At 40.2% G+C, this 12778-nt stretch overlaps 3 protein-coding genes across 3 annotated transcripts; all 3 read right to left on the bottom strand.

Annotated features, from left to right (window-relative positions):
• Positions 1 to 6315: 6315 nt before the first annotated feature.
• On the bottom strand, positions 6316 to 8237 carry LOC148194241 (uncharacterized). Its single transcript, XM_088097152.1, has 2 exons — positions 7932 to 8237; positions 6316 to 6498 (listed from the first exon to the last, which is right to left on the bottom strand). The coding sequence occupies exons 1-2, from the start codon at positions 8235 to 8237 to the stop codon at positions 6316 to 6318; spliced, it is 489 nt and encodes a 162-aa protein (XP_087953278.1).
• Positions 8238 to 10601: 2364 nt separating this feature from the next.
• On the bottom strand, positions 10602 to 11264 carry LOC124846970 (uncharacterized). Its single transcript, XM_047324341.1, has one exon. The coding sequence runs from the start codon at positions 11262 to 11264 to the stop codon at positions 10602 to 10604; it is 663 nt and encodes a 220-aa protein (XP_047180297.1).
• Positions 11265 to 11426: 162 nt separating this feature from the next.
• Positions 11427 to 12083, bottom strand: LOC148194240 (uncharacterized). Its single transcript, XM_088097150.1, has 2 exons — positions 11770 to 12083; positions 11427 to 11688 (listed from the first exon to the last, which is right to left on the bottom strand). Exons 1-2 carry the CDS (start codon positions 12081 to 12083, stop codon positions 11427 to 11429), a joined length of 576 nt encoding a protein of 191 aa, XP_087953276.1.
• Between the last annotated feature and the right edge of the window lie 695 nt (positions 12084 to 12778).

Below are 12778 nucleotides of genomic sequence, written 5' to 3'. Positions count from 1 at the left end.
AGGTTGGAATGATACCTAACTTTGCTCCTCAATTTGGAGAGCAAGTGTTAGGGAATGATTGGGGGAAGCTAGCCACTTATCCATCACCTGCCAACATAGCTGTGGTGAAAGAATTCTACACCAATGCAAAGAAGATTGGTGATTATCCAGCTGAGAATTATTTGGGCTATGTTAGAGGCCATGCTATCAGGTATGATCCTGACTCCATCAATAACTTTCTGGATACTGTGTGGGCTGGTGAGCAATGCCAGTTTGCTCTTAGCATGGAGGAAGGTGCTGACTTTGAGGATGTTGAGAGAGTATTGTGCATACCTGGAGGACACTTTCAAAGGAATAGATCTGGAGCAGTGGTTAACATTAGGAGGACAGACTTGACTCCTCTTGCAAAGTATTGGATGGCATTTTCTCATGCCAACATTCAGCCATGCTCACATGTGTCAGATATCACTCTCAGCAGGGCACTATTCATCTATTGTGCTATCAGAAACTTGAATGTTAATATTGGGCAGGTGATAGCTGATGAGATTAGTGTGTGTGCTAACACCTCAAACAACAAAGCACCACTGGGACATCCTTCTTTGATCACTCACCTTTGCAAGCTAGCTGGGGTGGATACTTCTGTTCCACCATTTGAGAGGCCAAGAAAAGCTATAGATGAGGCCTATTACAGACAGTATTGTGGAGGTGAGGAGGCAGCCCAGCCAGTGCCACCACGCCAGGCTCGTAGAGAGAGAAGGCCAGCACAGAGTAGGACTTCTGCTGATACTCATGAGGCAGAACCATTCCAGATAAGGGACATGTATATGTCTCTTATAGGTGCTCAGTTGCAGTCCATTCACAGAAGGCAGGTGGCCACGACTGAGATGATAGTGGGGATGTATGATACCCCTCCAGCACACAGGTGGACTATGGATGAATTCCATAATGTGGTAGCTTGGCCAGAAGAACCATGGCATGGAGGAGCTGAAGCAGCTGAAGCTTCAGCCCGAGACATGGATGAAGATGAAGCTGAGGAGGAGGATGCATTTGATGAAGATGATGATGAAGAGGAAGAGGAAGATACAGAGAGCTCGGACTGATGAGGAGCTGAGATAGCATTTACTGATGAATGCTATCATATGATTATGCTTTTGTGGTTTAAGTTTTCTGAAATTATTTGTTTTTGTTTTTAGATTAGGGTTTGATGTACTCTATTGAACACCTGGTTCCTTATGATGGTTTGCTATTAACTGTGATTGTGTGATAAGTAATGCTTGATGATGCTTATTGGTTGATTGATGTTGAGATGATGTGCACATTAAAATGCTTATACAGGTGATTCACAAGCTTTGTGAACAAATGCATAATATCATGATTGTGATTGTGAAATTAAGCAGGATGTGCATGTCAAATGTGAATGAGCTTATATGTGAGGTTTTGAGCTCCAGAGTTGTTATTGTTGAATGCTATTACTTTGAAAGCATGAATGACTTTGCCCAGGTTTTCTATGATTGAATCAATTGCTTGTTTTGCATCATATGATCAAAGGCCGTGTTTTTGAAACCCTTTTTATTGGCCAAATTCATAAAGTTAGCCTTCTAAAAGAGAACACGTTGTGTTCTATCCTTTGAACCCTTAGCCTTAAATATACACTGAACACCCTTGATTGAAAATCTTTACCTTGAGTTAAGTAGAAGATCTTGTGTGGTATTGTTAAATGTTCAAGTTTGGGGTTATTGGGGAAACATGAAAAAGGAAAAAGCATTGAGCTAAGAGCTAAAAAGTAAGAATATGCAAAGAAAAGAAAAGAAAAAGAAGCAAAGCTCAATGCAAATGCAAAAGCAAAGGCAAAAGAAAGTTGGGAATGAATAAGAAGATTGTGTTGTTATGATTCTCTTAACTCAAGGATTTTGTGATCCAGAAAAACCAATTTTCTTGTTAGCCCAGCCACATTATAAGCCATTGAAAAGTCCTTGTGATGATGCATGCTTGTGAATGTATTTGATTGTGGTTAAATGAAAGGCAAAGTTGATTCATGTGACATTGTGATAGTGGAGTGAATGAGTGAAACACTTTACCTCTTATACACTTGTGTGTTGAGTGAAACACTTTACCTAGTGAGGAAATATTCCATAAGCACATGAACATCCATGCTTAATTGATTGATCATTCATGAAAAATAGCATTTGTTGGAATTTAAATGACTTTGTGAACACTAAAGCATGTGCACATCTTGATTGAACTCTTGGTCTTAAGTTTGAGTGAAGTTATTACTTATCTTGAAAAGAGGATTTTGAATGAGTAAACCATCATATGAATTGGTTGGAGATGGAGTTACATTTTATTTGCTTGAGGACAAGCAAAGTTCGAAGTTTGGGGTTGTGATAACAGTTGAAAAACTGTTATTTTCATGCTTAAAGTTGATACTAAAAGCAACCTTTAGACTTAGAAACTAGCTTGAAATCATGCCTTTTGTTTATATTTTCAGAAATAAGAGAGCTGGACAGGTTTATGCTTCATTTCAGTGTTCTTGTGCAGGTTTTGAGGTGAATTTGGTGAAAGAAGTGAAGAATAAGAGAGAGGACATTAGAAAAGACAAGAAAGAGTGCAAAAAGGAGAAGTCGAAGGCACCGCTCAGCGGCAAACTACCGCTGAGCGGTACTCAAGAGGTGACGTTGGAACCGCTGAGGGGCAAAATGGCCGCTGAGGGGAAGAAAGAAGACGCGCAATCACCGCTGAGCGGTAAATACCGCTGAGCGGCACTTTTTGGGCTTGGACTTTTGTAATCTTTTGTAACTCTAGATTAGTATATAAGGGCTTGCACGTCCTATAGTTAGGTATCTTTGGCAGAAACGAGGCAAACACTCTCTCTTTCACCCCTTTGAAGGAGGATCTTGGATGCTCAGGCTACCTCTTCCACTTTATTGGGTTTATTCTTTCATAATTTCATTGTTATTCATCTAGATTCACCATGAATATGGTGAACTAAACCTTGTATGTTTGTTGGGGAATCAATGTAATCTCTTGAAGCTCTCATATATGGAATCTGTTGAGTACATCTTTGAATTAAGACATATGCTTTCTTTCATCATTAGTTAGGGTTTTTCCTCTTTGCTCAATGCTTGCATTGTTTAACTCATTCTAATGCATGATTATTGGTTTTGTCGATACGGACACGTATGGGGAAGTCTAGATCCGGGGAATTTCTCCCAATATTATACTGACAATATTCTATTGGTTGCCTTTAAGCTCCTGCACTCATGAACTAATCATTAGGAATGCTAGGAATTGTATGAACTATTTGATTAGGGAGAAGCCATCTAGAATGGTACATTAGAGAGTGGCATTAACAATGATGATTTGAATGTTGAATTCCTAAAATATATGAGAGTGGATGAGATGAAATTGACCCCCAACAACATATTCATTCATATATTTCCTTGAAAGTGTTTATCTTTTGTCTTTGTCATTGATCAATTCATGCATACATATTTAATTTTCGTCTTTGCATATTAAACTTCAATTATTGTGTTCTTAAGTCTTAGCTAATCAACAAATCACATAACTAAACTAGGCCGTGAGTCCTTTGGGAGAACGATACTTGGTCTTACCAAGTTTATTACTTGAAACGATTCGGTCATACTTGCCGATTGTGAAACAAGTTTGTGACATCATATTTTGGTGCTTACAAATTTGTCCATCACTTCATTAAGAAAGGATTGGTCACAGAAATTGGAAGATGCTCTCTGGGCATATAGGACGGTAATGAAGACATCTATGGGTTTATCACCTTTTTAATTAGTCTATGGGAAAGCATGTCATCTGCTAGTGGAGATGAAGCATAAAGCTTTGTGGGCTCTAAAATTTTTGAATTTTGATTCCTATAATACTCAAAATAAACGCAGAAGGCAGATACTGGAACTTGAAGAGATGCGGTTGCATGCATATGATTCATCCAAGAATTATAAAGAAAAGGTAAAATTCTATCATGACAGGAAGCTGATAAAAAAGGTTTTTAATCTAGGGTAGCAGGTGTTGTTGTTCAACTCACGATTGAAGTTGTTTCTTGGGAAGTTGAAGTCAAAATGGTCAGGACCATTCATAGTAAAGGAGGTGCATCCCCATGAAGCAATTGAATTGGTAGATCCAGCTGCTCGGGATCCACAGAGAAGTTGGGTAGTGAATGGTCAACGTCTAAAGCACTATTTGGGAGGAGAAGTGGAACGCCTCTCAACAATTATGAAGTTGGTGGATCCATGAGTTTATTGGGTCAAGCTAGTGACGTTAAAGAAGCGCTTAGTGTGAGACAACCCAGTTTTCTAAACTTGTCTTTTTTATTTTTGTGAACTTTATGTTGCTTCGATTTTTAGAATAGGTGTTGATGTACTCAGTTTGAGACCTATATCTGATGTGATGGTTTGACATTGATTTGCATGTGATGAGTTTTGCTTGATGATGCTTTGATAATGATTGATGTTGAGATGATGCACAAGATGTTGATATACAGGTGGTTGTTCACAAATTGTGTGAACAGATGCATGATATTATGATTGTGATTATGATGCTAAGCAGGATGTATATTTTGTGTATGAGGAACATTGAATTATCTTGTGTGAGGTTTTGAACTTTAGAGTATTTATTGAATCATTGTTATTCTTTTGAAAGCATGAATGATTTTGCCCAGGTTTCTATATTGAACTACTTGCTTGCTTGTGTCATATGATCAAGGCCATTTTTTATTACCCGTTTTTTGTAGCCAATGCATGATTTTAGCCAAAATGAAAGAGAGCACGAAGTGTTCTACCCTTTTGGGCGCCACCGCTGAGCATCATTTGAGTGTCGCAGCCACCACTGAGCGCCATAAGTGGGGCGTTGAGCGCCAGTCTCGTGGGCTTGGACTTTTTCTGCATCTATTTGAGGTTTTGGATGACTTAGGGTTCATGTCTTGGGATTGAAGGAGGCGCAAAAACACTCTTTTCACTCCTTGGAGAAAGATTTTGGATGTGAAAGCTCTGATCTTCAACTTTTAGGGTTTTATCTTTCATTCTTTTCCATATTTTCATCTAGGTTCACCATGTCTGTGGTGAACTAAACCTCCATTGTTGTTGGAGAAACGATGTAATCCTTTGAAACTCTCATGTCTTGAATTGATTTATATTATAAATGCTTTACTTCATTAATTGTTAGGGTCTTTCCTCTATGCTCTATGCATGCTTTGTTTAACTCATTCAATTGCATGATTATTGATTTTGTCAATATGGACACATATGAGAAAATCTAGAAGTGGGGGAATTCTCCCAAAAGCAATATTACCTAGACATAGGTATAGGAGGGTTGTTTGCCTTTAAGCTTCTATGCGAATGTAATGCATAATTAATTGCTGGGGATACAAGACATTGTGAACTAGTAATTAAGAGTAGGCTTCCTTCACCGAGACATTGGGTTTAAGGTAAAGTAGAAAGTGGCATTAACATTAATGAAGAAGATCAATTCATAAATACATGAGAGTGGATAGGATAAGTCGGAAACTCCAACAACATAATCATTCCATATTTTATATCAATCACCTTTGCGATCTTCAAGTCAATTGATGAACACTTGCATTCATATTTATTTTTTGCATTATAAACACTATGACTTTTGTTACAAGTCGTAATTAATCAAGAAGCCACATGAATGTCTAGGTCGTGGTCTCTAGGAAAATGATACTTTGTCTTACCAATTACTTTTACTTGATACGATTCGTTATACTTGCTGGAGTGTTAACAATCACCTCTACAGTACCTTGTACCGCAAGGAAACTCAATAGGACCCTACAAATCACCAATTGATGATCAAGAACAACTCTTAGAGCTAGAATTGGACAGGGAATGGATGAGAAAACGCATAAGACACATGCAACCAGCAGAGATAGCATGGTCTAGGTTCAAAAACAGCGGAGAAAAGGGATGAACAGCTTACTTGCTAGAATCGAGAAACTGATCGGTCAGTTATGAAGCCCTCTATGCTGTGGACGTCTGGGCACCTCCTGATCGTCAATCCATCAACTCAATAAGAAGGAAAGCTAGAGAGAAGGTAGAGTACGAGTAGAGAACGGAAGTTTTAGAGAGATGAAGTGTTTAAGATAATTTACCGATCTTTAGAAAGTTCTGTCTATATTATAAGATTATTTTTAAAGTAAAAAGCTCGTCTCATTATTTTAATACACTTATCTACTCTAATACTTTATTTTCTAGGTTCTTACATTCTCCCCAACAACAAAAATTTTCGACCTCGAAAGTTATACTTACTAGAGAACAGGTGAGGACAAGACTCCCTCATGACCTCCTATAATTCTTAAGTAGAGTCAATTGTCCTATTATCCCAGATAACTCTTAGTAGACTGATGGTTGTGCCCCTAAGTTGCTTGGGCTGGCTCTTCACAATCCTAACAGGCTGCACTTTAACAGACAGATCTTCCCTCACTTGCACGTCTTCAGCTTCTAACACGTGAGATGGACCAGGCATATACTTCCTGAGCTGTGAGACATTGATAACGGTTGAAAAAACGTTATTTTTATGCTTAAAATTGATACCAAAAGCAACCTTTAAGACTTAGAAACTAGCTTGAACTCATATTTTTGCTTTAGTTTTGTGAATAAGAGAGTTGAAAGTGAATTTAATGGTTTTGTGCAAGATTCCCTTGGTTTTGTGCAAGATTCCCTTGATTTTGTAGGCTAATTGAATGATTTGAAAGAAGAATTGAAGTACCGAATGATTGGAGTGCTGAAAAGTCAACTAGAAACCAAAAAAGTCAACCAGTCAACCAGTCAACCAGAGTGCTGAAAAGTCAACCAGAATACAGAAAAAGTTCCGCGGAGCGGCACTTTTCAGGTGCCAAAATCACCGCTGAGGGGCAAAAACAGCAGCTGGGGGCAAAATGGATCATGCGCTAGTACCGCTCAGCGATAAAATAGCGCTAAGCGCCATTCTAAATGGGCTTGGACCGGTTTTCTGTTCATTTTATGGGCTTGGACCTAATTTTCTGTATTTTTTAGAATAGTATATAAGCTTTAAGACGTCCTAGGGTTTGTATCTTTGGCTGGAGACGAAGCAAACACTCTCTTTTCCACCCCTTGGAGGAAGATCTTGGATGCTGAGGCTACCTACTCATCCTTCTAGGGTTTTATCTTTCATTCTTTCATTATTGTTCATCTAGTTTCACCATGAATATGGTGAACTAAACCTTGTATTGTTGTTGGGGAATCAATGTAGTCTTGTGAAACTCTCATATATGGAATTTGTGTTTTAACATCTTATTTTAAGATACATGCTTTCTTTCATCATTAGTTAGGGTTTTTCCTTTTTGCTTAAAGCTTGCATTGTTTAACTCATTCAATGCCATGATTATTGATTTTGTCGATATGGGAACGTACGGGGAATTCTAGATCCGGGGAAATTCTCCCAATAGCATATTACCTAGACATATGAATATGAGGGTTGGTTGTCGTTAAGCTTCTGCACTTTAGAATTAATTATTAGGCATGCTAGGAATTGTATGAACTCGTAATTAAGGATAAGCCTTCTTGCAAGGTGATTTAGAGAGTGGCATTAGCAATTGATGAAAAGAATGATGAATTCCTAAAAGTATATAAGAGTGGATAAGATGAAATTGATAACCCCAACAACATACTCATTCATCTAATTCATTAAAGTGTTTGTATTCCTCTTTTCCATTGATCAAATTCATGCATACATGTTTAATTATTTCTTTTGCATTTAAAACCTAAAATCAATTGTTCACAAGTCTTTAATAATCAACAAATCATATAGCTAACTAGGCCGTGAGTCCTTTGGGAGAACGATACTTGGTCTTACCGAGTTTTATTACTTGATACGATTCGGTCACACTTGCCGAGGGTTAAACAAGTTTGTGGCGCCGTTTTTCGGTGTTCATAAATTTGTCATCAGACATGAAACACTGAATGAAGATTCGCCAACTGGGGTGCCATGGCTTTCTCATAAGCAACTGGTCCCACACGTCTCAAGATCTGATAAGGACCAAGATACCTAGGAGATAACTTCCTAGCACGAATGGCTCTTCCTACACCAGTAGTAGGAGTCACTCTGAGGAAAACATGATCCCCGACTGCAAACTCCAAAGGTCTCCGTCTCTGATTAGCATAGGACTTCTGCCTACTTTGGGACACCCGCATCCTCTCATGAATCAACTTTATTTTATCTGTAGTCTGCTGAATCAAATCTGGCCCAGTCAACATCGGTTCTCCCTCCTGAAACTAGCAAAGAGGCATTCTACATCTTCTCCCATATAGTGCCTCAAACGGTGCCATACCAATGCTGACCTGAAAATTGTTGTTGTAGGTGAACTCCACCAATGACAACACCGCATCCTAGACTCCCAATTAATCCAAGACACACGTCCTCAGCAATTCCTCAAGTGACTGGGTCGTCCTCTCTAACTGGCCATAGTCTGGGGATGATACGTTGAACTCATCCACAGTCTGCTGCCCATCTCACTCTGAAGCGTCTGCCAGAATCTAGAAGTGAATCGCGGATCTCTATCTGAAATAATGTTGGAAGGCACCCCATGTAGTCTCAAGCCTCTTTGAGATACAATTATTCCAGCTTTACCATCGACATTCTCAAATTTACGGCCAAGAAATGAGCACTCTTTGTCAACCTGTCCACAATCACCCAAATAGCATCATGACCTCTGACCGTGCGTGGCAAATGGGTAACAAAATCCATAGCAATGCTATCTCATTTCCACTCAGGAATCTCCAACTACTATAACAAACCACCGGTATCTGATGCTCCACTTTAGCCTTCTGACAAGTTAAACAAGAAGAGACAAATTGTGCTACATCTCTCTTCATCCCAGACCACCAAAAAGATTCCTTGAGATCCTAATACATTTTAATCATGCCAGGATGCATGCTAAAACGACTCTGATGACCCTCCTCAAGGATCAATCTCCTCAACTCAGAATCACTAGGAACACAGACCCTGCCTTTGAACCGCATTATATCATCAGCTCCCAAAACAAAGTCTCTACCCTGATCTATACCAATCAACCCCACTGACCTCTGTAGCTCGACATCTGACAACTCTGTCTCCCTGATACGACCCAACAGATCACTCGACACTATCAAGTTGTTGCATCTGATACTATCTACCTCAAAATCCACCTGCAATCTCAAGTCTCTTGTAAACTCTCAACCAGCTCCAACTCTCTGACCATCAACGCTGAAACATGCACTGACTTCCTGCTTAACACATCTCCTACCACATTCGCCTTCCTAGGATGATAGAGGAGATCAAACTTATAATCCTTCAAAAACTTCATCCATCTCCTCTGCCTCATATTCAGTTCCTTCTGATCAAAGAGATACTTTACACTATTGTGATCACTAAATACCTGAAACTGCGCACCATAAAGATAATGCCTCCAAATCTTCAAGGCAAACACAACTGCTGCCAACTCCAAATCATGAGTGGGATAATTCTTCTCATGAACCTTGAGTTGCCTTGAAGCATAGGCAACTATTTTTCTTTCTTGCATCAGAACACAGCCTAGTCCCTAATAAGAAGCATCAAAGAAAACCTCAAAAGGTTTACCTGTGTCAGGGATAACCAACACTGGAGCACTAGTCAACCTTTGCTTTAGCTCTTGAAAGCTAGACTCACACCGATCTGTCCAAACAAAAGGTTGATCCTTCTTCGTCAACTGTGTGAACGACGCCACAATCCTAGAGAAGCCCTCAATGAAACCACAGTAGTAGCACGCTAAACCCACAAAGCTTCTGATCTCGGTAGCTGACTTCGGCCTCTTCCACTGAAGCACTGCCTGAACCTTGGCTGGATCCATAGAAATCCCACCAGCAGATATCACATGACCCAAAAACTGAACTTCTCCCAACCAAAAATCACACTTAGACAGTTTAGCATACAACTTCTTCTCTCTTAAAATCTCAAGCACTATCCTAAGGTGATCCTCATGCTCCTCTCGCGTCTTAGAATAAATCAGTATGTCATCTATAAAGACAACAACAAATTTATCCAAGGATGGCCTGAAGATTTTGTTCATATAATCCATGAATATGGTTGGAGCGTTAGTCACACCAAAAGGCAATAACTACATACTCATAGTGACCATATTTGGACCTGAAGGCAGTCTTCTGCACATCACCTGCCTTGACCAGAATATGATGATAACCTGACCTCAGGTCTATCTTGGAGAACAACGTAGCTCCATGTAGTTGATCCATCAAGTCATCAATCTTAGGTAGAGGGTACTTGTTCTTTATGGTTAACTTATTCAACTGCCTGTAATCTATACACAACCAGGAGCTACCATCCTTCTTCTTTACAAGTAACACAAGCGCACCCCACGACGAGACGCTAGGTCGGATAAACTGTTTCTCCAACAAGTCTTCAATCTGGTTCTTCAACTCGGCTAACTCTGCTGGAGCCATTCGATACGGAGCTATTGACACTGGCCCTGCACCAAGCACCAGATTAATAGAGAACTCAACCTCCCTCTAAGGAGGCAGTCCTAGAACTTCCTCAGGAAACACATCCAGAAAGTCACTCACAACGGAGTGATTCACGCCCTGACTATGCTACTCCACCTCCAGATGAGTTAGCACCATGAAACAAACTGAACCCCTAGCCAACTCTTGCCTCAATTGTCCCGAAGAAAAAAATGTCGGCTCCTCAACCTCGGGAAACAACAGTTTCTTTTCACCACAGTCTATAAGGATACGATTGGCAGAAAGCCAATCAATCCCTAGGATCACCTCTAACCCTTGTAGAGGTAAACAAATCAAGTTTACCTTGAACTGACGCCCTTCTACTACCACAGAACATCTAGCACAAACCGTAGATGTCTTAACCAACCCCGAAGTGGGGGTAGATACAGTCAGATCATATTGTAGCTCCCTCACTGCCAACCCCAGGTCCTCTACACAAGACTCTGGCACAAAAAAGTGTGTTGCTCCAGAATCAAACAATACACAACACGGCTTCCCAAACAACAAACTACACCCAATGATGAGATTACCTAAGCTAGCCGCCTCGGCTCCTGTCAACGCATAAACTCTACCGGCTGCTTGGGGTCTGTCACCACCCCTCTGTATTGATCTCCCGGCTTGATGAGTCTGTGACCCTACCCTCTTGACCGTAGGACAATCCCTAGGATAATGACCATCTCGACTACAGATGTTACACCTCTTAAACCCCACCATCTGAGGGCAAGCTGACTGAAGATGTGGACCTCCACACATATAACATCTCAATGCATTGGAGAAACTAGACTGCCCCGAATGAACTAAAGGCTGAGAGGAGGAACCCCTAGACCCAGAAGAGGATGGTCTAGGATAAGGGGTCCTCTTAGAACTAAAGCTACCCCTAGACACCACCAGTCCTCCAACCCTTAATGGTTGGCTCTACTGCCTCTCAACTTCTCTCTTTGTCTTTTCTAAGACCTTGGCCCTCTCCACTAACACTGAAAACTCTTTAATGCAAAGGCCAGCCACCAGTAATTTCACATCACCCCTCAAACCGTTCTCAAATTTCCTACATTGCCACTCCTCATCCATGGCTAAGGTGTGAAAACGAAGCAAATGCTTGAATCTATCTACATATTCTGAAATAGTCATGTTGCCCTTAACCAACTGTAGAAACTCCACCTCTTTGGCAAACCTTACACTGTCTAGAAAATACTTAGTGTAAAATTTCCTCTTAAAAACTTCCTAGGAAATCTAGACTCCATTGCTCTCCAACAAAGACCTAGTGCTGCTCCACCAATGGCTAGCTTCCCCAAATAAAAGATATTTTGAGAAAGCCAACCTATTCACCTCCGAACACATCTTAGCATTATAAATCCTCTCTATATCTCTAAACCACTTATCTGCTTCATAAAGGCTGCATTTTCCAATAAACTTAGCTGGATGGTGCTGAAGGAAGCTTTCTAATCTCCACTCTTGAGGCTGATAGGATGAAGAAGGTCCAGTTGTAGCCCTGCCGCTTAACATCAAATCTAAATATTGCCTCTGGGATGTCTCAACTAACACCCTGGCAGCTCCCAACTGCTGCAAAGCCATAGTATGTTAATTAACCAACGCAGTGTTCTATTGTTGAATTGCTTCCAACACAGACTCCATCCTTCTCATCACGTTGGAAGTGTCGGGATTATGGAGGTGGAGAAGGAGGAGACCTATCTGCCATCTTCTGTTCACATAGAGAGAAAAAGCCATCAGTCTAACTCAAAGAGACAAGGACAACCACTATACGTAGCTAAGAGTAACAAGCACAAGCAAGGCACACTCAAAACCTACAGGATTCCTAAGGAAAGAACTACTCTGATACCATTAATGTAACATCCCAAAATATATAGTATAAACTATATAAATAGTAGTCAGCATTATAATATGAGAGAACGCACCAACGCATTCGCACCAAGTCATTCGCACAATGCACCAACTCGTTGTGCGAATGTCCTTGCCAGAGACTAGCTCGCCATAGTGACTCGTTATGTGAAACTATTCGCACAACGAGTCTGCATAATCTGCAGAACAAAATTCTACAGATTTATGCAACTCAACCACAACATACCAATTCTAACTATTTTTCCCAACTTCTAACACCCCTACATTGTATTTTATACCTAATTAGACTTATCTAAGTGATTCTAAACCTTTCTACTATGAATCTAAAGTACTTAAGACTCAATTCCTACTCTAAAACTCCAAATTCAATAACTTAAGGACCCAACTTCAATTCTACCACTTTTCACCTA

Source organism: Vigna umbellata, chromosome 8 (assembly GCF_029865625.1).
Source record: "Vigna umbellata cultivar VRB3 chromosome 8, Vumbellata_1.0, whole genome shotgun sequence".
In the NCBI taxonomy this organism is placed as follows: Eukaryota; Viridiplantae; Streptophyta; class Magnoliopsida; order Fabales; family Fabaceae; genus Vigna; species Vigna umbellata.
The sequence above is the reverse complement of the archived record's forward strand: the minus strand, read 5'-3'. Positions and strand labels throughout refer to the sequence as shown.

Bases quoted from the DNA above. Each gene is read 5' to 3' on its own strand.
- LOC124846970 (XM_047324341.1), bottom strand. From the start codon at position 11,264: ATGTGTGGAGGTCCACATCTTCAGTCAGCTTGCCCTCAGATGGTGGGG.
- LOC148194240 (XM_088097150.1), bottom strand. From the start codon at position 12,083: ATGGCTTTGCAGCAGTTGGGAGCTGCCAGGGTGTTAGTTGAGACATCC. The intron at 11,689-11,769 runs GTCTTTGTTGGA...TTTTCTAGACAG, and splicing joins CATTGGTGGAGCAGCACTAG to TGTAAGGTTTGCCAAAGAGG.
- LOC148194241 (XM_088097152.1), bottom strand. From the start codon at position 8,237: ATGTTGACTGGGCCAGATTTGATTCAGCAGACTACAGATAAAATAAAG. The intron at 6,499-7,931 runs GTCTGATGACAA...AATGTCTCACAG, and splicing joins ATCTTCATTCAGTGTTTCAT to CTCAGGAAGTATATGCCTGG.